General features: G+C 39.5%; 1 protein-coding gene across 1 annotated transcript in view; it reads right to left on the bottom strand.

The window, feature by feature from the left end:
* Positions 1-26,494, bottom strand: part of GFRA1 (GDNF family receptor alpha 1) — a 143,172-nt gene extending 116,678 nt beyond the window's left edge. The window contains exons 1-3 of the mRNA XM_056351363.1: positions 26,108-26,494; positions 24,744-25,046; positions 23,361-23,444 (exon numbers count right to left, since the gene is read on the bottom strand). Of these exons, the coding sequence (XP_056207338.1) occupies positions 23,361-23,444; positions 24,744-25,046; positions 26,108-26,147 (427 nt within the window). The 5' untranslated portion in view covers positions 26,148-26,494. The remainder of the gene's footprint in view (positions 1-23,360; positions 23,445-24,743; positions 25,047-26,107) is intronic.
* Positions 26,495-26,960: the final 466 nt, after the last annotated feature.

Raw genomic sequence — 26,960 nt, 5'->3', positions numbered from 1 at the left:
GTTATCTCTCTGTAGATAGAGACAGAGAGAAAGCAAGAGGCAGGGACCGAGAAGCTCTATGTATTGAATGCAGCACTGCACCAAGTCAGAAAGAAATGAGCTCTTACACACAAACCGCATCCCAGCTTCACTGCAACCTGCATCTCAGGAGAACAATCTCTTCTCTCCACTGTATCCCCGAGTGGAGAGCCAAAGCACCACTACCCTTCAAAGAAGGATGACATACATTTCATAATACCATTTAGGATCTGTCTTCTGTACAAAAGCAAAACATTCAGTAACTGTATTTCTTTTCATATTTTATTTGGGAGAAATCATGGAAATTCTAATGTTCTTCTCTTTATACAAAATATATCTGAATGAAGAAAGGCTGAAGCAGGATGTCTTAGTGTGGATCTCTAAAAGAAAAAAATAACTCAGTCTCACCCTACAGCATAACTACTGCTGCACAACAGGAGTTTTGTCTGTCATTTGAGGTCCTCATAAAAAGTTTCAAAAGGTTGGCTCCTCTATACCCACATGTTATTACTGAGAATATTCAGCCATTGGAGCTGTATGATTTCTTCACAAGGACACAGCAAGTCAGTAGCAAAGTTAGGACAAGTTTAAAGTCTAACTTTAAAGTTCAGCATGCAGTTCTTCCTACTGCAGCATTTTTAAAAAAAAAATTGAAAAAATGAGGGTATTTTTAAATACACCTAGTCAAAAAGCAGACTCACCAGACTAATCTGTATTTATTGGGCTGCTAGGTTGCAAGTATCTGTGATTTTCAGTGTTTCCTAAACACCTTTCTTTGGAGGAGGCGGCCGGTGTTTCTCGGTAACACTAAAGGTTCTGGACAGAAAAGAACAATTCCTTTCTCTAGGCCTTTGGGTCTCCTCTCGTTCTGCCCCCTGGAAACCAGTTATGACAGTATTGTTATATTTTTGCTCCACTGAATTATCATGGTGTTTGATACACATGTTAAAAAGATCTGCTTTTGGTCTCCCTTCATTTTTTATGATTAGGAATAAGCCTCTATTTGCCATTTCTTTGCTTTGGTGTCTATTCTGTCTTCGAGCAGTATGGACAATTGAGGATGTTTTCCACTACCTCAGTCTAGTACTGCCAGGACTCATTTTCTAGACATTCTGCTAGCATCCCTTGCAATTCACAAGTTTCAGAGTATCAGACCCAGTTCACTTCCCATTTTCAATACAATGCAAAATACACGGCCGTTCTGCCATAGTTTCATCTTTTCCTTATGCACATCTTTAAAGTACGATTCTCTTCTACAAGAGCTAGAAATACTACCTGTGCTCTCAAAGATTCATGGAGAAAACCTGACCAAAAAGAAATCCCATATACGCTTGCTTATGCTGAACGGACTGCTTTTTGTTACAGTGCTTTATAGCTTTGATTTTTTAACAGATGATATATGTAAAAGTAAAATAATAAAAATAGCGTTGAACTAGTAATACATTTAGATTTTTTATGGAAGGCCTACATTGTTATGGATCACACTAAATTTACCAGACAACCCTGTTTAGTAGTGATGTTTTTAAGTGCATACATTGAAGTGTGTAACAAACAAAATCTTTCAGTTTATGAACAGAAAAGCCAAATTCAGAACCGAGCATGTTATTAGTAGAAGTATGCAAATACCACAATTTATATCCATTTAGAATTTCTTAAATTTAATTACAATACATGTAATTCAGGCAAAAGGAATTCAAGTACAAATATTCAGGCTGTATTATTAAACTCTCCGTGATATAAAACTGTATTAAACTCCATCCCCCTAACAGCTACTGGTGACTTATCTGAGTCTAGCAAAGCAATATAGATCACTTTTTACCCAAATACCTTGGCAAGATCACTTGTTTGAGGGTTGGTATCCTCAAAAGTTTTCATTTTGTGCATTAGCTCACACTCATTCCATCTGTGGTATTTCAGGATTGTGAAGTCTGAAATGTTTGTCTTCATAAAAAGACATGGTACATGGTAGGACAGAACTAAGACAACAATTTAGAACATGAGTTTTCCTTAACGTGACCGATGTGGCCAGGTCCTCCCATTACCAATCCTTCTTCACCCTTGCCTTAAAGAACTTTGTATTTATTAAGCAGTTAATCTCCCTTTGCTCCCCATGGCCCCTGCCACTCTAATCTCTTCAGGTCATTGCACTTTAGCCTGGCCACAGGGGCATTCTTGGCCCATCTGGTTTTGTGTCACCAACAAATTTGATAATTGTTGAAATGGCTTTAAAGAAATACCCAACAAAGAAGATGTGAAGCAGCTGCACATCAGACAGAAAGGTAACAGTTTAGTTTTCATAATGAAGAGAGCTTCTGTAAATGCAGCTCGCCAGAATAGTCAAATGCTACTTAAGAACCAGTACAAATTTCACTAGTGTAACAGATGCAGCACACCAGCACGGATTGCCATGCAATTTTCCTCCCAAAAGGCATGTATTGGGAATAAGATCTTTCCCAAAACATGCACTACTAGGTCTAAGTTATGTCACTGAAAAAGAAGTGTTTCATTAAATGATAAACTAAAATGTGATACCTCTATGAAAATAAAAACACATGCAAAAAGCCAAACATACAAATATGCATGTGCAATTAGTTTAAGGTTTTTGTTTAAGCGCCCTGTTCTTTGAAACAGATAGTTCATTTCTTTCTCCAAAATCACACACCAGAAGGAAATACTTCTCCAGAACAATTGATACATCCCAAGTCAACAATGATTCAAGTTGCTAAACTTCACAGATCTTTTTTTCTAACTTTTTGAGACGTTCTTTCAGCTGTACTTACAAGTCAACTGATTATTAAGTTACATCTATATATTCCCTATGGAGAATGTATGGGGTATTTCAGAGGTCCTATTTAGTGTTGACAAAAGCAAGTGAGGTCTGAATTCACGTAGGATGGCGACTGACACTCACTGCACAACTGTCTTGCTCTTACTTAGCATTTATTTCAACACACTATTTAAAAAATAAATCTAGAAGAATGGCAGTAATCATTACTGTGCTAAAGTGGCACCAAAATATTGTATAATCAGGATCTCTGGATGTGAAATGCAATAAAAGTTTAGGTACTGATTCAGTTCCTAGTATTAAATCCTTGTTGTCATGCTCTGACCCTAATCAATATTCAGAATGTTTTACTGGTGTAATTAGTAACCGCATTGATAATGATTTTACACTTACATCTCACCTTTCCTTCAGAAAAATTCTCAGTATTTTACCAAACACATATGTTTAATGGGAGAATTTATACATCACTGATACCCAAGCGTTTTTAAGAGGATACAGGTGATACCATCCTGCAATGCAGCAAACAGGCCTAAAACTGAAGACTGCTGTACCAAATGGAAGATTTCAAAAGACAGAAAAAAAAAAATCTTAATTTGAATCTGATGCCACAGCAAAGAATCCACAAAGAGTTGGGAAATAAAAATTCATGGGAATTTTAGGAAGTTTAGTAGAAAGTATGAGGAATTTTTTTTTCTTGTTGAATAAATGAATTCTTTGCCCAGTGATAGCACAAGATGCAACTTGCTTCAGTAAGTCTGTGGGAAGATCCTCCAACAATGCTTAATGAGTTTTCTCTCATATACTATCATAGCTTTTCCTGAGCAAGGAAATTTCAAATACAGAAGCAGGTAAACCTAAAGACTGAGCAATTCCTTCATCCCCCTGAGGTGCCAAGAGTTAGGATTCAGTTAGTTTTCTTTGCCTTTTTCCCATACTTAGATGTTTACATCCTAGAACATACTATGTTTCTGAAACTGGAAACTCAAGGATTTGTGAGTAACAGCAATAATGGTATTAAATTCATAATATGCCCAGTCAAGTCCCTTGAGATTTGCAATAGAATACTCATAAGCCTCTAAACACAAAGAAACATCAAAATGTGTTTGCACTGGAAACAAAACAGAAAGAAAAGGAATGCAAATTCTTCACGCACCCTTCCTTTGTTCCAGTTTCCAGTCCATGTCAAAGCAAGACTTTTTGTGGTCAAGTGGTTCCTAAAATAATGCAGACATTAATGTCTCTAACTTGAAAACACAGAATTTTTTGTTAAATCAAGTCAGAAGTACATAGTAAACACAGCCGTTTTACAGACCTTTAAAGGCAACTGAAAACAACCTGTATTTCAATGTCACTGCCCTAGAAACCATAATGTGCTCTGTTTGTCCCCATCAGTTAGAGTTTCATGGCTTTACATGCCAAGATGGAATGCAGTGTGCTCAACTACACAACAAGCAAGTCAAATGGGAATTCTCCAAAAGCAGATATGACAAAAGTAAAAAGCAGCAAAAGGTATTTCTAAAGTTTCTTGGTTAAAAACAACCCTGGAAGTGAGTCAACAGACATTGACTGAGAAGATCTGGTACTTTGAGAGGGAGGAATTTGCAAGTACTAAAAAGCTGATATGGTCTATAGCGGTGATTACACAGAGTAATAAAAATTGAGCTTGCCATTGACAAGTTTTATTTAGCTTAATATGGAAGCAAACCTCCTTTGAAACAACACCAAATTTTGAAAGCTCAATAATATTGGCAAAAATATAATAATAATTAAAAGTCAATAGAGGAAGGCAATGAATGCAATTGCCAGATACATCACAGAAAGTACACCTCCGTCCTTATGCTTGATTAAAATTTGATCTCAGTCAAGGCTGAACATAACCAAAGACACTGAAGGTGCTGAGGAGTGCCCAGTAACAGCCAGCAGAAAACGGCAACTCACTGGGCAGCCTGTGAGGCACAGGGGAAAGCACTCACACCACTGCCTCCTCGCAAGTAATCCACTCAGTTCAGGGTTTCATGAAGAATCTGTCTTCCACCTGTGGCATCTTTTTTTCCCTCAATGAGTTAAATTAAGAATCACATGGCCACTACTAGAGGATAATTCTTGCAATGTATATATACTAGTGTACACGCTAAAACAGTGTGTATACTGCACTATTTCAAACAATGCTGCTTTTTTTTTTTATTAAATCCCTTAAAGTGGCCCAGTTGCGTTGCTCTCAACACCTTTGTTAAATAGACGACCTTGTCCTCATAGGGTGTGTCTATATAGCACAAATATACACTGAATAAAATAAAATAACTCAGGTCCCAGATAGCTGCATTAGCACTTCGTTCTACTCAAGCTCATTAGCCCCACTGAAAAGATACACTTTTCCCCACAGCCCGTGATTCAAATCTGACTTGTGATTACAATTTCAGTTATAGTTGAACAAATATTAAATAGGATGCTACATGCCACTGAATTTTTTTAAACACAATTTTTTACAGAGAATTATTTTATTTAGACTCTAAATGGTAATTAACTAAGGAGTACACTCAGCAGTTGTAAAATTCATGCTGTTCTGCACTTGTAGAGGTACAAAAGGTCCCTTGTTTGCAGTACTACACTGATTGATTCCTATGGTAGAACTGTTGATTCTCTGCATGAGTTTTCTTAGATAGCACATGGTCTTTTAAATATTGGTGCACTAGGTATTTATAAAGCATATATTTTCTACAGATGAGCTGAGCAAAGAAAGCTTATTGAACTTCAAATCAAACATTGAAACATTATCAAAGTTTTATGCAATCTTTTTTAAAATTATGAAGGCAAGTTTTCTAATAACAAAAATGACCAGTATCAAAGAGGAATATATCATACATAGCATTTGGATACTGGAAATTTGAGGTACTTTAAAAGTGTATTTGTGACAAATACACCCAAATTTGCTTTACCGTATCAAAAAATAATAATTGTCTGATAAATATCTGTGATTTTTGCAGTATTGTGCTCAACGGGCCTGGACTACAGTACATTGCCCATAAGCAAGCACCACAACTGTCTGACCCTCGGACCTCCCGAGGTGTACTGCTGCACGTATGACCTCTAACTCCCAGTGCTTCTACACAGAGACAGAAGGTGGAGTAGTAGTTACCCTCTCTCCTTTTCCTTGTAATTCAAACCTTTTGTTAGCGGTGTACTTCAACTGAATAAAGCATCTTGAAGAACTGAAGCGGCCATAGCAGACCTATCTCATTTTTCTTTGGGTGCACGCCAGCATAAAGCCAGGCAAGAGTGACTGCTAAGCTGCAGTCTTTTCAGAATGGTGGCATGAGAAGTGCCAATGTTATCAATTAAACAAAGATGGCAATACTGCTCTCCAAGTGCATCAGCTCTGGATCTCACAGCTGTATACAAATACGAGCAGCTTGTTTTGTTTGGGAGCTTTCTAACTTTCATAAACGAGATGGCTTTACAAACAGGACAAGATGCTGCTGAGGATCTGGCAATGGAGGAAAATACAGCTGCTATCTGATTGCTGAGCTATAAACTGAATTTTCCACATAAATAATCCTCTCCATCTGTAGCATGAAGTTTAGGGGGAAAGCGTAAGGCCACCAGTTCTGTTCCGCAAAACGCAGGCATCATCTTTATGAATGAATTTCATACAAGGTCTCAATACTATTTGTTCCTGATAGAGCAAGGCTTTTATACCTTAACTGTATAAAGCTTGCTTGCTTTCCTGAAGTGAGTACCAATTTTGAGTCAGATGATGGTCACAGCAGTGCTTAAAATACACACAAGATGCATGACAAGCACCACAAAAAGGACCTTAAAGTGCTCCACAAAAACCTATTTTGTCACTAAAAGGGACTTCAAGAACTTTCACTAGCATGGGACAGAAGATCAGGAAGTATTGAACAGCAACACACACACGTTACTATCAGATGAACATTTATCAATGTAAGCGAGGGTATAAAACATCCTATGCATTGTAAATAACTACAGATCATTAATTTCAAGAGTTGCCCACACAGAAAATCTCCTGTACTTGGAAGGAATTTTCCTGACTCTGTGTGATGTAGTCTCCTTATCAGATTGCTCAAAGCAAAGAAGCAGTAGTCATAATGTGAGAGTAATTATCAAGAACAAGTCCTGTTTTGTGGAAGAGATCCATCTAGGATTATCTGTCAGAAGCATCAGACTACTGCATGAAAGCCTACATAAAATCTCTGGCAGATTTTAACTCATATTTTTTTTATGACTAATGAAAAATAACGTTTAGAATTACACCAAAGGCATGAAAAAAAATTTATTTTAAATGTTATGGAGCTTCAAAATATACCATAGAGGGTAAACACAATCTTCTTTCCTCACATAACTCTGAGGGACGCTAATAGCTGTGTCCTTTTTATGTGTGAATAAAGCAGGCACAACACATACGGAGTTCCAAAAGATGCAATTAATCAAAACATCTCGAGGTTGCACAGACAAGGTATATTTACAATCTAGAATACAAAAGGAAACATCATTGTTGACAGTGGTTATATTCTGCAGCTTGCTTGGGAAAGCTTCATTTGATCTTAACAAAAATTTTGCCTGTAGAGGGACTAAAAATCTGATCTAGTGACACTGATTTTGATCCAACTCTGACGGAAAATAACTGGAGACTCAATGGCAGCTGAGGGCCTACAGTACTCGTAATGAGACCCTGATAATAGAATGTAAATGGGTATCCTGTGACTTAAAGCAAGAGAAAACACTCTTCTGCAGTGAGCTATATAACATATCCTACAATGAATATTTGTCATAATTTAACACTATGAATACGGGTTCCCCAAATTTTAATATTTTTTAATTTTAAAAATTAAAAAAAAATTAAAAATTCTTTCCAGATGAAGAGACAAAATAATACAAAATCTGGTTTGCCCTGGAGTTTCCACCATACATGTATGGAAAAACAAAGGGAAGCCAATTCACAAGAGCTGACCTAAGCCCCACATTAAAAAAAAAAAAAAAGTGTAACTACAAGAAGTAACTGGCATACTACTATCATTACTGCAACACAGATTCTTCAAAGAAAAATGTGACCTGATGAAATAAACAGTTTAAACATGCAAATATCACTTCTCTTCCTCTGCCAAGCGTTCTTAAGAACTACTGCTTTGCTTGCAAAATGACTGTTGTAATTTGATCGGTCATCATATAAACAAATTACTCCATATCTCCAAGTTTCCCATTAGCGACCAACCGACAACTAGTGAAAACTGAAACAAACAGAACATTTATGTTTCATTACACATGAGGATTAATTGTAATAGATACAACGTAATACCAGAGTTCATGGAATTCTACCACGTTAGAAAGCAAACTGGTCATTTCTTTCTCTGCACCACCAAACAGATACTACACATTCTCCCCCAGGAAGATTTTGCCAACTCTCAGGTTTTGGTACTCAGTGGAGTAGCTTTTTGACACACGTGAAAGGAGAGTGAAAACAATCAAGAGGATTTTCTGTTTAAATATGTCTTTTACACTACCTGAAGCTCTCCAATTTAGAGTTTGACAAACTCTTCAGTTTTATTCACATGCAAAATGTTGCCTTCTTCCCTTCTACTAGTTTGCCTCACTTCAGCTGTTACTTTTTAAGAATTATATTTCAACTGATTATTCCACATTTACTTGTCACCAATGAAGAAAAGAAACTGCCAGAAATTCAGGTATTTAAATTCTAAGTACAGCATAAAAATTAATGCTGTATGACAGTCATCACAGGATACATTCTCTAAACAAGACAGATTTTCCTTACAAACCAAATGCAACTTGGTTCTTCCTTGTTTGTGTTATTAAATAAAACAGTGGCATGACTGTCCATCTGAAATACAATTCACTTTATTAACTTTAATAAAATAAATGGGCTCTGAAAACCACATGTAAGATGGGAATTCTGCATACTTGTTTCCTACCAACACCCTTGAACTCATTTCACTGTGATGCAGCAGGTACAGACAGAAGAATTAGTACAAGGAAATGAACTGTGATACAGCTTGCAATGCAACAGCAACAAATCCTGCTCTGAGAACATTTGGCCTTATGCTGCTAGCATCTTTGAAAACATGCTGGCCTAATATCCTACGTTTTAAGGACACCACATGGTATTACAAACAGGAAGGTTTGTCTCTTTACAAATTCCAGGCTGTTGTTCAGCTATATGGAGAGAGACGCACAGACACACCTCTCTTCTGTACAGTCCTTTCCAAAAAGTATGATGACAAACTGGTGGCCCTTCCGATGCCACCTGTAAAGGCTTTGAAAACTCCTAACAGGAAGAAAAATGCAGTCTCACAGAATGACCAACCTACAGTACATTCAGGAAATTAGGATAACTGCATTTTTTCCAATGGAAAAGAGCTATTTTTGAGGAAACCTCTGGAAGTTTACACAAATGAGCCTCCTAACCTTCCTTTCAGTAAACCTGCTGTTGAATGATTTATGAAAAGAAACTTTCCACTCAGACAGGCCCAGAATTAGAGATGTATTTGTACCTTAACTCTCCTTTAATGTATGTATTAGTCAGATTTTACATATAACAGACAAAGGTAATCTTGGGCACTGTTACAGCATTGATTCATATCAAATACTGGAAAAGGAGTGTCTGAATGTAATTTCAAGCCTGTGTCAGAAAGGAATTGTACAAAAGAGAAAAAGCTAAAGTCGTAAGTTTCCTGACCTACAAGTGCTTGTGCCTGCCAAATATACATTAGCTCAGCTTTTACATTTAATATGAAAAAAGCTAGAGTCTTGCCAGCACCAATTCACTCAAGTCTTAAAACAACTAAGGACAAAACAGTCAAAGGAATGGATACAGCCACGTCTTCTGCAAGCTGTGGGGCTTCCATCTCAGCATTAGATGCAAAGAGAAACAAACTGGGTTAACATTTGGGTGTTATAACGTGAAACAGATAAATACTTTATTTGCCAGTTAAAATTAACATGACCTTCTATGACAAATACGCTGGCTGCACCTTTTCCAACAGCAGTACACCCCGCACCTTTCAGGTGAACTCAATCATTTCAAGCAGATCTGGGGTACTCCAAACTGTACAGAAGAAATGCGAACAGCAGGAGTCCCCCCGCAGTCGCACTTCTCAAAGAAACCCTCTCTTCTTCCCAAATAACCTACTATACAGTATTTTGGGCGGCTAGCCAAAACCTTGTCTCTGAATAGCTCTAGAGTGATTTAGAACTGTTATTTTAATACTTTTGCCACTCTTTAAAAACAAATAGTTTAAAATAATGCATTTATGGTACAGTAATAACACACATCTGAGAAGTTAACACCTTTAAAAAAACCTTTCTAGCTTTCCCATTATAGTTTAATAAATCATTCCTAATATGCACAGCAATTTCCAGAATTATATTAAAATAATTTTCTGTTATTCTATCATGTCATACAACAAAAAAATCATTACCCAGAATTAGAACACCGCACTCAGCTACAATGTAGGGAAAAGATGATTTGTGAAGTATTACTTTGAAATACCAAGGTTTTCTGAGTTTAAACATATTTCAAATATTATAAATCCTTTTAAAATTCTGAAAACCACCAGGAAGAACAAGTAGTAAACCGTAATTCTCTATGACACGCTCCTTGAGACTCTGATCTTGTTCAACATGTAGCATTCACGCTCAGGAACATGATGAAATGTCACCCTAATCTATCAGCGACACTCTTTGCCACAGAAGTACAACCTGCTCCATAGATAGAGGAGCTGTTACAAGCACTTTACACATATCCCATTCTGATAGCTGCACTGGGAAGTCTCTTCTTACCACAGTCCACACATCCAGAATCATTTATTATATTTCTCAGTCTGGCTAAAGACAGAAACTAGTCACTTGAAGCATTCTACAGGCTTGAAGATTGACTCGTACAATGCAGTCCTGAGTCTTTCAATTAGCACATCTTACTGTTCAAGGGGAACTATTGGCTCTGTTTTATTCTTTTGGCAACTAACTAATTAATTCTGTAACTCGTAAATTACATTTCACATTCTGAATCAGATATTGCATACTGCCTGCATTACAGAAATCTGGGATCTTTTTTCTGAAGATCCTACTGAGAACAGCTTTAGAGAAAACACAGCCATTTATAACATCAATTTCTTTTGCCTCCTGTTAACTGTCTTAGGTCTAGACACTTGGTGATTATCTTTTAGGTATGATTTTAGTTTTATTATGTCTGTCTATGTAGGATTAAATACATATTTAAATCATGAATTAATTTAAAATAACAATAAAAATCAGTATATAGAGTTGCAATGCTACAAATACAATTTTGACAGGCAAAATGGAACGTTTTATGTTTTCTTAGCTTGATAAAGTATTGATAACTCAAAGATTTTTACGGTGACATTTTCTCTTTAAAACAGGACTGAAAGTTTGCAACGCTGAAATCCTTGACTTAACGCAACAGGAAGGAGATAACTCTTTTTAATAATCTGAGGAATTTATAGGCTTACTTGCAATTAACATAAAGGAAAGCTAGTGTCAGACTGTATAATTATTGCACAGCAATGCAGTACCTAAGCCCTAAAGATGACAGCTTCACAAGTGCAACCATTCTCTGTCTTGTTAACTGAATAATTTAAAGGAGATAATTAACAACACTGCAGAGTGGCTGCTTCCAGTGGGTATCACCAGAAGTCATCTGTTTTCAGAAGTATCCCTGTAACGTCAAAGATGACCAGATACCGACACATTTTTTAATGGATAAATAAATAAATAAAGCTCAACCATCACAATTATTCATCGTTTATGGCTGGGGTTATGCCGTTAATGATGTCTTTAATATATTGACAACCTCACCTTTTAGTCGCTAGTTCAAATACAGTCCAAAAGGCTAATGACCAATAGTATTTATACAGCTGCACAGTGCTCTACACAGAACAAGCCGGGGGAAGGGGTTACGTTAAGGGATAGAGATCTGAGCTACAGAAATTGTCAATATAATTAGTACCTTTATTAGCAGCTTCCACAAGGAGGGGAAGGACTGAGTAGGAAATGAAAAAAGCACTCCCCTCCCATTTCTACAACTACAAGAGCCCTGCTCTAGTAGCAAGCTGCTTTGCTCAGCTCTGCCAGGCTGGATGTGTTCTAAGGCTGACAACTTCATACCATTTTTTGGATAGCTGTGGCATTTGGCACCTTTTTTTTTTTTTTTCAAATAAGCTAATTCTAAATTTATTCTCATTTATGCTTTTTAATCTTCCCACAACTCTTAAAGAAAGGTCAAGGGCATGAAGATAAGGTATTTTTAGCTATACAGCAGAAAAGTTATTAAAAAGCTAAATGAAGCTCCAAGGCAAATTCAAATAATTCTCCATTTACTACATTAAAGAATATTGTATGCTTTTCTTCCTAAACATTAATGCAGTTAAGAGTTAACACGTTCACTTTCTACCCAACCTAGGACAGCTGTTTACATATTTTTAAACTCTTCAAACATTAAAAAAATAAACACCACACCAACCCTGGTGTTCAACAATCCTCACACCAAGGTATAGGCAAGATTAAATACCCTAACAAACCACATTTCTTTACATGTCTCCTTTAATTTTCTATTGCAAAGGTGGGACATTTGGTGGGGGGAAGAGACATCTCACACATCAGCAGCCTTGGGGAACATTTGCTTAGAAACACACACAGTTTGACCTCGCAAAGGATCAAAGCGGTTTACTTCATCAGGTCGTGTTATCAACCGCTGCATGTTTGGGTCTCCATTTCACTGTTGAGGAGACTAAAATTCAGTCAATAGATTATGGTTGAAAGAGCTGACACAATTTGTCCGTCTAGATGGGTTCATTATAAAGCTATAATTTTCACAACGTTTAATATGAGAATACTACAGGCAGTTCTTCCTTTAAAGAAATCTTACAAGCAGATTTATCAGTTTCTAAGAGAATTTCAAATAGAGCAGACACCTTGCTGTATTCAGTCATGTCTTGTTTCATGACTGTACGTGAAGAAAATACATGTTTGTCTGGGTCCTAATGGATAATATGATGTACATGCCCATGGCAATATAAAATGAACAACAATGAAAATTATAATTTACTTTGCTGTCAGGTGCTGATGCCACAGGTGTGAAGGAAAGCAAGTAAAGCTGCAGGAACAGGGTTTTGATATGGTATTGTATTTAAATATTCTACAGCTGAGATCTAATTGCACTTAATCTGCTCATAATTATCTTCACTGTTACCAGTGTCCCAGACTTGTGTTATTATATAATCCTAACCTATTTTTTTAAGCAGACATTTTAATCTGCTGCTTAAGCGTTCATTAACGCTAAGCCACTGCTGTGCAGAATACATTCCACTATTTGCAAGCAGCAAGCCTGGAGAAGCCCGAGTTTTGGAAACAAGATTCTTTCCAACTACTACAAAATGCAAGTATCACCGTTCTTGATTTTGTTTATGTCCGTATCACAACAAACATCACCAAAAGTTAATCCTAAAAAGATTCCATCTGAAAAGAAGATGACTCTAAAAAGTGCAGTGTCATTTGTAAATACAATGCAGGATCATCCAAATAGTCAAATGCAACGTTAAGTGTTCACATATAAGAGCTTTTGGATGGGTTCTTTCTTTCTTGTTTCATTTCTAAATCTGAATAAATAATCTTCATGCCAATTAACCTAAATGCATGAATTACTTCCCATTTTGCAAATCCTGAGATGCTCAATTATCTAAAACAACTGTCAGCCATCAACTGTACTTAATTGTCTGCATGTTTCAAGTCCGCTGCATGTTTATTTATATCACTTGCATGACACACTAAATGTTTTATGAGACTAGAGTAAGATGAGATGTGTCACAGTCTAATGCTTAGTGATATGACAGGAACCATATTTGCTTTCTTTAATCCAGATTTTTCAAGGAAATGTAGGTAAATTGACTATTAGTCTCTATCTTCTCCACACCCCTGTAGCTCCCAGCAATCTTTTTCAACCCATAGGACATACTCAAACAAATTTGACAGAGAAATGAATATGAAGTTCTTACAAATTTTAGGAAAAACTGCAGGTTTTAGACCCAGGTAGACCTGCCTGCTGCCAACAAGGCAGGCATGTCCCTGGCTCGCAGCCACTCCAAGAGGGAGCAGGTGCCCGCCTGCCTGCCCAGAAAGCCCTACAGCACGTGTGTAACACCAAGCCAGCCACAGCACATGCTGCCCCACGGAGACAAGAGAGGTGGGCCAGAACTGGGCACTAGTGAAGAGACAAGGGAGAACGTGTGGAGAGGGCACAGCACAGAGAGAGAAGATAGGAGCTCTGTCTGTGCAGAGGTCAGGGGCATCCAGGAGATGGAGGACTCCAGTAGGAAACTAGGCGTTACTAGTTCCATTACTCAGGAACAATTCCTTTCATTGGACTGCATTCTCGATCTCTTTACAGGGAGGGTGAGAGAACAGTTTGGAGAATACTGGGGAGAGCAGAATTTAAGGGAAGCTTCCAAGGAACAGAGGTGGTGTTGCTTCACCAGAAGCACTGGACAAGGAGGGCAGGGAGGTGGTGGGGGAATGGAGCAAGGGGAGAGCAGGGTGGGTGGCAGAGGCAGACCACAACGCAAAGACATCACACAGGAGAGCAAAGACAAGCCTGCTGTAAAAAGAAAAGGGAAGAACTGCAGTCAGATTTCTGAGAAGTGAGCAGCTGAGGTGGAAAGCAGAGCCGCTCCATACTGCAGCAACAGAGAGAGAAACAACCGAAGTCCTACAGCTGGAGGGGATCTAGTAGAGGAGTTACAGTTCAGAGAGAGCAAAGGGATGGCAGTATACAGAAAAGGTATGTCAAGGCAGGAATGAGTTGTGTTTATTGACTCAAGGAAGCGACCATGGTTAGCACAGGCATGTCAGGGCTAAACGCAGGAAACGTCAGCCGTGGTCTGGAGGCTGTGGGACTGGGGATCAGGGAGGATCACAGAACCATCTCCCACGGATGAGGAACAGGGAAATGGCAATTACTGGTTCTGCTGAACTGAGCTTTAGTACTGAATTTAGGGTGCAGAATTTAAAAGGGAGAGAGTGGAAGCTTTTAACACTTCTGAACCTCATCAGCTGCATGACAAAACTTTAATGGGAAGATACATTTTATGGACACCAGACAGTAATAAAATTGTATAACCAGTGAATGCAGAAATTCATCTTTATTTATGGGTTCCTACTCAAATTGTTTGATATCTTCAAGTCTCTTTACAACCCATCATTTCTGCAAATTTCTATGCAGGAAGAGCTATCTCTGTGCCATTACATTTTGTGTCATGCATCTCTCATGTTAAATTTCAGGCTGAGTGCAGATTGTACAGGACAATAGCCTGACACTTATAAAAATTGTCAAAGCATCATAGTAGCTAAAGAACTATTCCCCCAATAACTTAATTTTGTTAATGTTCTAACTATAGTGACAGCATTGTTGCTGCATTAGTCTCATCCACAGAAAATAAAAGAATATAAAATACCCCAAACCAAGTATAAACTACAGAATTAGTTTTCATAAACAAAAACGGTCACGTTTCTAAAAATCAAGCTGTAAATAGATTCCTTTCTAAGGTCAGAACAATATAGTGTACATCTTAAAACAAGAAATGTTGGATACTTGTCACAAATAAGTTCTGCCTTACAATCCAGAAGTTCTTACTTCTTTTCATCACACACAGGCATTTTACTCTTAGCGGTTTTAACATACTGTCAGCTCCTGACAGATACCACTACTGGTTCTTCCAAGACTGTCAGAGTTATCCCTGAGAGTCAAATACAAATAGGGTTATAAAAATAAAGGTTTTAAATATTTTAAAATGTAAAGAGCCAGGGTGCAAACTGGCTGCCGTAAACTGCACCTTGCTGTGCCATCAAGAGACAGAACGCTGCAGGATGCTGCCTTCCAGGCACTGCTCTGCATTTCACCGGGGGACATGGCTTACGGACAAACTTCAGGAGCCCTCTGAGGAGGAATGCCACAGAAATATGCCTGCTCAGCACTGGCTTCTCATCTGTGCCAGTCCTTACACCACCTTTTATCACTGCAGTATTCCCAGCAGCAGCTCAGCAGGGCACCAAAGCTGTGCCACACAAACCACGGTGCTCTCTCCCCCCTGCCATGCCGTGCCTTCAGCAGCCCCATTAGCAGCCCGGTTGTGTCCAGCTGCTCACCCCTGCCACACAGCAGCCTGCAGACACCTGACACAACTGGGAGCTTCTTGGCAAGTTCTGTGTTTCTGAGGTCCCCTGGCAGCCCACGCCTGTTTCTGCTCACCACGGCCTTGAAATGGGAGCATCCCTCCCCACAAGTGACCAGACTCTGCTTCCCCCCCAGTGACTAAATCCCACTGATACCACCAGAAGTACCCGTGTGCTTTTGCTCCTACTATAAAGGAACTAGCATGGTGCTTACACAAACCATAAAGCTGGCCTGTAACGGGAAACAAGAATATACAATTTGTTGCCCAAAACCATACACATTTGCTCATTTGACATCTGGCCTACCACACTGTAATTGAGAATTTGCTGCGCACATAGAAAGTAAAGGGATGGCAATGCCACGCTCCAACAATGCTACCCTAGACAAAGAAAAGATGTAGTTCACTGTATATACTATATATTTTAAGCAAAATACCTGGCCAAGCTTATTGGTAACTGGCAAACCAGCCATTTCCCAACACCTTCCAGACTTCAAGAAAATACTGCTCTCCTTTGAGTTTCCTTCAAGACTCCTAAATATTCTCTCTTACTACTTCCAGCACTCAAGGAGATGCTGAATATTCATGCATAAGTGCTCTGTGTTGTATCATCACATGCTTCTGCCTTCTATGGCATGGATTTCATCTGGATTCCCACACCAGAACTGGTTGACAAAGACTGTCCGGGCTAGTGGGACAGGCAGAAACTCTACATTTGCTCAAAGCTGCAAATTTTAAACACCTGAAGAACAAAGACCTTTTATTCTGTTTTACAGATCTTCAAAGAAATTAGCAAGAAGTTCCAATAATCTCACCAAGGAAAGAAACGTGGACTAAGCCGAGGATGTTACATATTCCTGTTTGGGGTTTCAAGGCCTGTTCATGCTCCTACTGAAGTTGAAGGGCGCAGGTACGGCTCCTACAAGCTAGTCAGTTACTTTAGCAAGGTGCTTTATTCCCCTCTCATAATCAGCTTCCGGAAATGCAGAAAACTAAGTAAATTCAAAGAGCTCCTGCAAGCCAAGAGTCACCAAAGTGATTTTCTTTTGTGTGAAGTCCAATCTGATTATGAAAATGCAGAAGTGGAAATCAGCAACTGGTATCTCTGCACCCTTGATAACTTGTTATCTGACTGGAAGCCAGCCTAGTTGTCTCTGCAGAGAAAATCTGCAGACAGAAATGTGAAAGAACACAAACATTGTACATGCTTACATTAGATTTATTTTTGTCACACTATTTCATTTTGTTAAATGCAACTAAAATAGATGCCTGTTTTGTTTGGGGGTTATTTTTTGGTTTTGGTGGGTTTTTTTTTTCTTGTGACAGGCAAAGTGTCACAAATTCTCATTGGGGAAAGAAGAGTTAGTCTGGATTTGTAACAGCAGAACCAGTATTATAGATTGTTCCAAGGGCTAATATTTTAATGTATAAAGAAGATATAGTTGTGCATGTGATAATCTAGCATAGGCTAAACTAAACAACATGTTTTTACTTTTCTGTTATCAAAAGGCTCAACCTCACATCAGAAAACCAGAACTGAGCCCAAAAAAATCACAACAGGAAACAGAATACATCATAATCAAATGAAAAGATGTTGATGTGTTATGCTTACTTCAGTGGGAACAGAAACAGATTGCAAGACTCCTATTAACTTAATAAGATCTGGTTTACTGTTTATGAAATTGGGTGAATTGCAAGGTAACTAACGTGAAATATCTTTTTTTTAAAAAATCAGCTGCAACAATATGGGAGGTAAGAGCTAATTACAGCATTGTAAATAGTCAAGAGAGATCAACATTTTTAATATTTTGTAAATTAAATTGCCTTTGTAGAAATGTGGAGTCTCAAATATTCTTACAGAAATACCAAAAAAAAACCCAGAGTGTTAAATTAGAGAAATACGTAGCATATGAAATATACACAGATTTAGGAATAGAATCAGGATTAGAGGCCTCAGGCAACAGGAATTGGGGATGTCATACAGTATTAAATCATGGGAAAAGCCACTAATTCACATGCCACAAACCGCCAAAAGAAAAAACAGTTAATCTGTTGGCTAGGACAGACTCATAACTTATCTTGTTGATAAACAATTTTAAAAATGTTATTATGGATTCCACATAAGAAAAGTAATTTACCTGGTAGGAAAAATAGGAGCGAATGATAATTATTATGTCAGGGACCTGTGACCCAGAACACTGCTTTTACATGAGTTCAAGAAACATTCAGTTCTTCATTAAAAGAATTCCGGGTTTATGAAAGTTTGGGCAAAATTAATTCACTCTGATTCAGTGTTATCTAGTTCTACAGCCCCTCTTTACAGAAGTAGCAGAAAGAGAAGGTATAAAGAACCCTGAAGGACCTTAAGCACATACACAAGGCAGCTCTTTTTCTCTGGATTCTGAGAACTTGTAATGAAAAATCCCAACCTTCCTCCCCCACTTCTGCTGATAGCAACTTTTCCACAGGAAACACTTGCAGTCCATTTACCCCATCTCTGGGAAGGACAGAATGATGGGGAAGGTGCCAGATAGCTGTCATCAATACTGAGAGCAGGCTTTATGCTGAGGAAAGGACGTTATCCCCTTATAAAGGTCTATCAAATCTTGAAGGAAGGGTTTTGCATACTGGACTTCATTCTTTCCCAGCATCAGCTTTCTGATCTGTGAACGCCAATGATACAGGATGCCTCAAAGACTCTGAAAAACTCAGAGGAAGAAGGGAAAACTGCTAATTAACCGACTCTCCTGAATAACATACAGATTCTAGAGCAAGAGCCAGACACATCTTCATAAATCCTACAGAAAAAGCATACGTGAGACTGCCTAATTTATATGCCACCAGCACACACACCCTTCTGAGAATTCCAGTACTGTTAACTTTTTATAGTCTCAACTTTTTAAATACAATAAGAGGCCACCTTACTGACCATAATTATTTGTACTTGTACTTAAAGCTTATTCAGTATGCGAATCAAACATGCTAACTTCATGTGCTGTGCTACCCATGTTCTAACGTGGAATGATACACTCCAGTTAGAAGCCCTATGTGCTGTGCTGTCTACTGAACATTTGTTTTGAATTAACAAATTTACCATAATAAATATGAAATATACCCTTTTCCCCATATAAGCTTCCAGATACCTTCTGCAACAGAAGTTTGTCAGTTGTTTGGTTTTGGTTGTGTTTTTTTAAAAAAAAAAAGTAAACAGCCTCTCATGAGAACGGCAGAATCAGGAAACACGCCTTTTGACATAAAATCGTAAGAGCTAGTTTCTTTCTCTCATTTGTCAATGATAAAAAAGGCACTTTGTAAAAACAGTTTACTACACAGAAAAGAAATATTGGAAAAATAATTAATTTCTACCTGTCTTGCATTTTAGCAACCAGAAACAAGCCATAACTAGCAGCATGTAACTGACCACTTCTCCACAGATTACCAACAAAACCTACATGTTTTAAGAAATATTCTGATTTATGTAACCTGTTCTTTAAGATTATTTCTGAACATAATAGATGTAAAAGCTGAACAAAAGGGTAATAAGCCTGTTATTAACTAGGCAACTTGAAAGCGAACCCATGGGAGGAGAGCATTATGTCATCTTAAATACGTTGATCTAAATAGTCAAGTCTTTTTAACATTAAGTATTCTATTTACACCACTTCACAGATACGGCTTAAGGCATTTTATTCAGCTTTAGTGGCTCCCCATTCTGTGTTGAAATGAATAAGACATCTCAGCAACATTTATTTTCTAAGTATTTCTACATGTACGTGGAGCTACAGTTTTTATGCAGGATATTTTCTTGCAACATGCCACAGAGGTGACCACTATCCTGTACCTGTTGGTACCAAAATAATGAGACATTGTCCAGTTGTGAGGCTCAATGCCAAATCTAATACCAATTCAAGAGGCAAACTGTTCCCCAGGTAGTAAAAAGCTGCAGATAGCTTTAACAAGTGACTAGTTCAAGCATCTATCCTTAATTTGGTGTGAAACTCACTTCTGAAATCAAATCAACAGATTTTGCATTTCCTGTAGTTGTGACAGAAGTCCATGGCCTTAAAATGTTTTCACCTCTCAGAAGTTGCTAAGGTTTAAGCAAAAATGTCTGTTTAAGCAAAATCTTTACATCATAACTAAGCCAAATCTGTTACTGTCTAAAACACGCACGCAAGTCTTCAGTAATTTGAAGAGCTGCCTACCAGCAAGAAATTCACACCCTTGAAGCAGAAGCACACATCAGACGTAGTAGTTCTAAAGAAAATTTAGACCTAGACATGCCCAAAAGAAAACAAATGCACAAAAAAAAAAAAAAAAAAGCACCCTGTCCTTCAGCTGGGAAGACTCAGTCCTGGACTTGGCCATGTGAGGTGTCAGAGGACCAACTTTATAGAACAACCTGAATGAACTTAAAAGTGCAGATGGAAAGGAAGGAAGATTAGACCCTTGAATACTTAGGATACATCATCACAAGTAAATCAAACACTGACCTCACACTCCCATTTTAGCCATCAGGTGTTGTTTTTTTATATAAATTATACTTTCCTTGCAAATGTAGTAGTGATTCAAATGCAAAATTAGTGTTTCTTAGTATCTAAATATATGATACCTTGGGCTTAACAGCTAGTACTACAATAAATAATTTTGTGGGTTTACATTTTTCTTCTCTGTGTTGTTGGACATCGTTTTAAATTTTATATAGAACACTTAGCTTGCCCTTCTAGTTCTAGACTAACTACACCACTAGTCCCATTATAACATAGTCCACATAAAAACATAAAACAAAACTTGACTTCAATAACACAACTGCATCACTTGTTCCATTAACATAATGGCAACTGGAGAGAAACTACAATCTTAGTAACAGGTTTAGCAATGTATTCCCGATTTTTGTTTTAAATCAACATATTGATACTTGAACTATTAATGAGAAAGCAGCATTCTGTTCCCATAGAGGATGCAGTTTTGAGTATCTTTTGGTACAGAATTAGATTAACTTTTAACAGCTTTTTAAAACTGTCCTCCATTTCTTACTTACGTACGCTACAGAAGACTTACATAGCACACAAAACAGTAATCTTGGACAATGTTTTTCCCCTTTTATGTACCACAAAAGACAACTGTTGTGATTTTTCTATACTGTCTCAAAAGTAAATAAGAAAGATGGCAAAAGCATTGATACAATGGACTTGATACATACCAAGTCATATAGTACCACAGAATGGCCTTTGTGAGATGAAAGGTTTAATCGCTGCTTTTAATTACACCCAAGTAACTTTAATGTAAGTGAATACTTCAGCAACATCTATGAACACAATGACTACGTTAGCAGAGCGCCAGTTATGAAACCTCTGCCAACACTGCTTGTACAGGAGGTTTTTGTTTTGTTTTAATCAAGATACAAAAACCTTACCAAGTTCTGCTGTTTGGGGTACTTGCAGAGCCCTGCAAAAAAATCTGTAAGACTAGGGAGCTTTAAATAATGTAATATGCAGAAGTAACCATGACGATAAGAAAAATACTTTTGCTAATCTTTTCCTTTCAGATGGCAGTACTTCCAAATACTGGTGTTTTTCCATTGTATTATAACTTTTGTCTGTTAGTCCCTGTGAATCTAGGCCTTCAATCCCTGCAAACCTACAACTTCTGACAAAGTGAACAGTGCTTTGGGGTGCACTAGTAACATAGAATGAGTCCTAACCAGTCCACCAGCATCCTAAGTGACTGCGGTAGGATGGGCATCACTTGTTGGCAACTACGTCTTATTTCATTGTTACATAGAACAGGTAGCAAAAAAATTACTATGTTTTTAAGGTGATTAATTTGCAAGTTAATGGGGAATCTAAAAAATAACTGAAAGGCAGAGTGCACATAGGGTATTTCTATGGAGATCCTAAAACTTCTGAAGTAGGTTAGAATTTGGCCCTCAGCAGGATGACCACAAACTTTAAGGAAAGAGCCTAGAACTCCTCCACATTGATTTTGTCTTGGCTTTGTATTAAGCTGGGGGGGGGGGGGGGGTGTGTAAGCAATAAAAAACCCCAAAATAAATAAAGATTCTTCAGAATTTAGTATTTGTTCTTTATTATTTCTCCAACAGACTTGCTTACCACACTAGGATAATACTTTCAAAAGAAGTAGGTGATTTGGATCTGAAGTCACATTTTGAAAAGTGACTAAAGGGCTGATTTTTAAAGGCATTAAGATACTAAAGATGCATTAAGCACTTTGAATTTTCAGAACTGCTTGAGCATCTAACACCTATTTAAATCACTTAGTCCTTTCTGAAAATCCCAGTGGGCAGTTATCTACATTTAAGTGCCTATATACCTTTGAAAATCTGTACCATTAAATACTTAACAACCTAAGTCCCCCTGGCTTTTAATGAGACTTAGGGTCCTAAAAAGTCTAAGTACTTCTGAAAATTGGTCAAGCCACTCTCATCTTTTCTTCTTTCTTCTAAAAAGCCACCTACTAATGCTTATCCATAGCATGTCAGTTAACTACAGCTTCAGCACTGTGAGACTTACGCATTATACTGTCCACATTCAATTTTAATGTAACTAAACAAATAAAGGTCCTGAGTAGACACTACATCCTCATAAGACTTTCTGAAACTCCAAAAAAGAAAATGCATTCCAACCTGTAACCCCTGTGAATGCCCACAAATCTTCATTTCAATAAATACAATCCAAAATTAATATAATTTAGGCTGATAAAAAGCAAGCAGCATAGTTTAATTATCAAGCAACAGAATTCAAATTACCACAAATAAGTTCTGAAAAACAGCCACACAGCAAAAAAACATTCAGAGGAAAACGAGAGAAGGATGGAAGTTGTAAATAGGCTCTTTAAACAGCCAGTAGCTCCAGCAAAGAAGAGAGCCTTAACTCTGAAATTTCTTTTTTAAACAACAATGTATGAAACTGTAAAGCATTCCCTTATGCAAACATTTGAAAGATTTGTCTTTTGATCTTCTTTAATGTCAATAGGAGGTAACTTGCACTGACCACATTCCCCAAAAAAAACCTGATTTGTAAATTAGGAACGCAGGGAATCAGATTGCCACCTACAGGAAAATTTAGCATTTATTGTCAAGAATGACTCAAAAAACCCCCAACAAATTGCCATCCTGCCAAGCAGTCTTTCAGTTTTAATTATCGTTTCAAAACCAAATACTATTTTCTTTTTTGCAACTGTATCATGAACTTCCTAAATCCAGAAAGCCATTAACATTTCTTTTTATTTAAGAGAGCATTGCTTGAAAGTTCCAGAATTAATCTACAAAGCAGCAGATTGTAATCATGGTTCAGTTAAAGAATTTTAAGTCTGCTTACCTGATACAATTGGTGCTAGCCTGAATATGTCTGATAGTCTGCTGTTTACTGGCTCATAAGGGGAATCTTCAAGCAAGTCATTTCCTAAAGACAAAAAATATTTGGATTTTTTTTCTTATATAAGGCTTCAGGATAAGAGTTTACTTTTACTCTGAAATGAAGTGACTCTGTAACAGCAGAAGGTGCTCCCCTTTAATCTGTGTATGTGGCTATTTCTCCTCAAAGCATTATCTATACAAACACCTGAAGGAAGCTAGTTGTTTATCCCTGTCACTAGCTCTTTTCTCTCCTTCCTCCATGGATAAGGTCATAATTTGCAGAGATGGCCTGTGACATCACAGGGACTGTCCCATCTCATGCCAGCAGGCGAGGAGCTCTACCAAGTATATTCCTCTTTGTTCACCCTAACAGCAGAGCTCTTTTTCAGAGGAACAGCCCAGGTAACAGCTAGAAACCAGCATCTTTGGAACAAAACATTCCCAACAAGATGCTGTTGGAAGGGAAACTTTTTATGATGCAGAGAACGTCCAGGAGGAGCGTCATTTACTATGAGAGCTAGACCAGAAGTATACATTGACTCTTCAAAATGTTCCAGTTGGTGCCAGGATAAATGAGCAGAAAGGGATGACTTCCCTTCTTGCAGAAGCAGCTACAGAAAAGAGTTAAACAGGGACCATGCCGAAGTGAAAGGCTGCACCTTCAACTCCAGGGCCAGAGCAAAATAGGGCTCAAAATTATGTATCTCATATAAGGACCTCACTGTTCTCAGTAGACCATGCAAAATTTGCCAGTGACATCAAGAACAGAAGTCCCAAGTCAATCACTGTCATGTCCCTTCTAACTGACACATCTACACACTCTAGGAAGCACAAACTTCTTTTTTTTTTTCTGTCTCATCATGCCCAGGGAATACTGCTAGTAAATACAGCAAAGGCATGAATAAAGATTTCCTTAAGCCCATGCTCCTTTTCATACTACGTTTAACTTTCAGCAAAGACCTAAGAAACTAGTTCCAGTGTCCTGTGATCTTGTTAGGTAAGTCCTAATTAAGGAGTTTAAATATCATTAGGAAAATTTCTCCAAATTAATGTTTTTGTAGCTCTTGCACTTGCTAGTGCCCTTGCCTTTTGACTAGCTTAGAAAGGTCAGCTGGGTCCCCTGGAGGAAACCCTCATTGTGGATTTCCCAACAACAGGAGATGGAGCAGCAGCTGTTCGTGAGTCGGATGAAAGGTCCTCAGTTTGCAGCTGAAGAGCACAATGTGAATTACAGGGTCAGACCCTGAGGTTAGCCTCAGCGGCTGTAGCTCACTGTGGGTGTGAGCGGCTGCAAAACCACACACTGCGTTAGGGGAGCGTAACGGTTCTGTATTTTGCAACGTACCCTGTAAGCTCTGGTACATGCTCCAGTAAATGCGCAGGCAGTTTTTCTCCTTCTTCATGCCCCTCTTACAGCGGCAGTTGTACAGAGATTTCTGTTTGAGAGCTTCCATGGCGCTTTTGCATTCGTCCTTTGCCTCCAGGCCTGTCGCCCGGCTGAAGTTGCTCTCTTTGCCGGCTACACACTGCCTCAGTGTCCTGTATTTAGTACTACAGCTTTGCTCCTTGAGGCACTGGTCGCTGGCTTTCACGCAATCGAGGCGGTCCCCTCCAGGCAGCCCGCTCACTTCTGCGGACAGAAGTACATCTAGAGAGAGGAGACACAAACCAACAAACTCTTGTTGAGGGATGAGGCTGATTTAACCAGGGCTCCCATGTAGGCAGCTGGGGAGCACAGGACCCCTCCTCACGCAGCGCACGCAGACAGCCCCACCGGCAGCACCTTGCAAACCACCGAGCTTCATGCTACACCTTAGGAAAAAGCACACGAGCTTTTCATGGTCTTAGACCCACTTTCGTGGGAGTCGAAGGAAAAGAGCGTGTTTTAACCCTGCTGGTTGATTTATGAGAAAACACAAAAAGGGAAGAAAACCCACAGGGGTTAAATGCCTGACAAAACAAGCGTTCCTTATTCTTCAGAACCACTTTGGTGAAACAAATAACCCTCCCGTTCCAGTGTTTAACTGAGGGCTTAAATATTCGGCCTCACTTTCCATAAAAGCTTTGCTGTAATTTCAATTAATTACATCCACGAACAACCCCCTCGCTGGCTGATATTAGCCTCTTTTTGCATCAGTCACTTTTTAAAGGCTGTACACATTTTTGCTTATTCTACATGTATAAAGTAGAATTTATGGCTGCCCCCCCCCCCCCTTTTCTCTTCACATATGATGCTTTTGCAGAACAAAGCAAATTCCATTAACTCTCTCCTCTCCACCGTGCCCCCTGCCATGCTCCCTCACCGCAAACATCTTCTGTGGAAGGGAGACCAGTTCGGGCTGCAAAGCACTGGCAGGCAGGCAGGCTGCCAGTTCAGGTGAGGATGTAATCCTTAAACTGGCTTTTGTCACACACACACACACGCACACCCCAGGCAGCCTTATTTCATTAAAATGAAAAGTTTCCCTGTAACTTGCGAGAACCCAATTTAACAAGAGCCTACACAGGCAAGTACCGAAGTCTGTAATCTCCCTGAGCTCTGAATGTGGACTGGGTTGGCTGATATGAGGCAGAGCTGTAAAAACTACTGGAAACTTCACAGTTCTGCCGAAACAATAGGCTGACAACCGTGAGGCATCCGAGCCCATAAACCCTACACTCCGTTTTACCAAGCGACATACAGTCAGAAACGAGGCACCAGCAACTTACCTACTAAGGGCAAAGCGAAGTACAAGACGACGAGAAACATCTTGCTGCCTTCGGATGGTTTCCCCAAACGAGCTGATGTGCCACAACAAAGAGGATCAGCATGTAGATATTCCCAAACCGCCGAGGTCCAAAGACTCCAAGTTCATATCCATGGAATAAAAGGGGGAAAAAAAAAACAAACCAAAAAACGGAAAACCACAAAACCAACCCCCTCTCTCTTCTTCACCGCTCCCACCAGCAGCGGCAGGCAGCGGCGCCAATGCTGAGCGTTCCCCCGGAGCTCTCAGGTCTGAGCAACCTGCAAGCACAGGGCGCGGGCTGTGCGCGACTGAGCGGGGCAGCAGCGCCGGTCGCCTCCTTGGGTGGGCAGCGCCTGCTCCCGGGGAGGGACCGGCAGCACGGGGGGGGGGGGGGGGGGGGGGGGGGGGGGGGGAACACACCAGATCCGCGGCGTCCGCCCGCCCCCGGTCCCGCAGCCACTCGCAGCTGCGGCTTCGCAGAGCTGCCAGCTCCCCCGTGCTATAGGGCGATTCGCCTTTTTAATTATTCCGCAACTTTATTTATTCGTTGGCGCCGGAGCCGCGGGGGGGGGGGGGGGGGGGGGGGCGCAGCTTGCGCGGTGCGCTTGCCTCCGCCGGCGGTGCGGTGCGGGGGTGGGTGCCGCGCTGCCGGCAGCGGCGGGGAAAGTTTGGCCGGGGAAACTGGGAGCGGGAGGCAGGGGGCGGCTGCTCCTCTTCCGCCGCCCAGAGCGGAGCGGCCGCGGCTGCGGGAGTCCCCGGGCACAGTGGCGGCGTCCCCGAGCGGTGCCCGAGCGGCAGGGAGACGGCGGGGCGGTGTGCCGCTGCCCGCGGGG

Source organism: Falco biarmicus, chromosome 9, assembly GCF_023638135.1.
Source record: "Falco biarmicus isolate bFalBia1 chromosome 9, bFalBia1.pri, whole genome shotgun sequence".
NCBI lineage: Eukaryota > Metazoa > Chordata > Aves > Falconiformes > Falconidae > Falco > Falco biarmicus.
The sequence above is the reverse complement of the archived record's forward strand: the minus strand, read 5'-3'. Positions and strand labels throughout refer to the sequence as shown.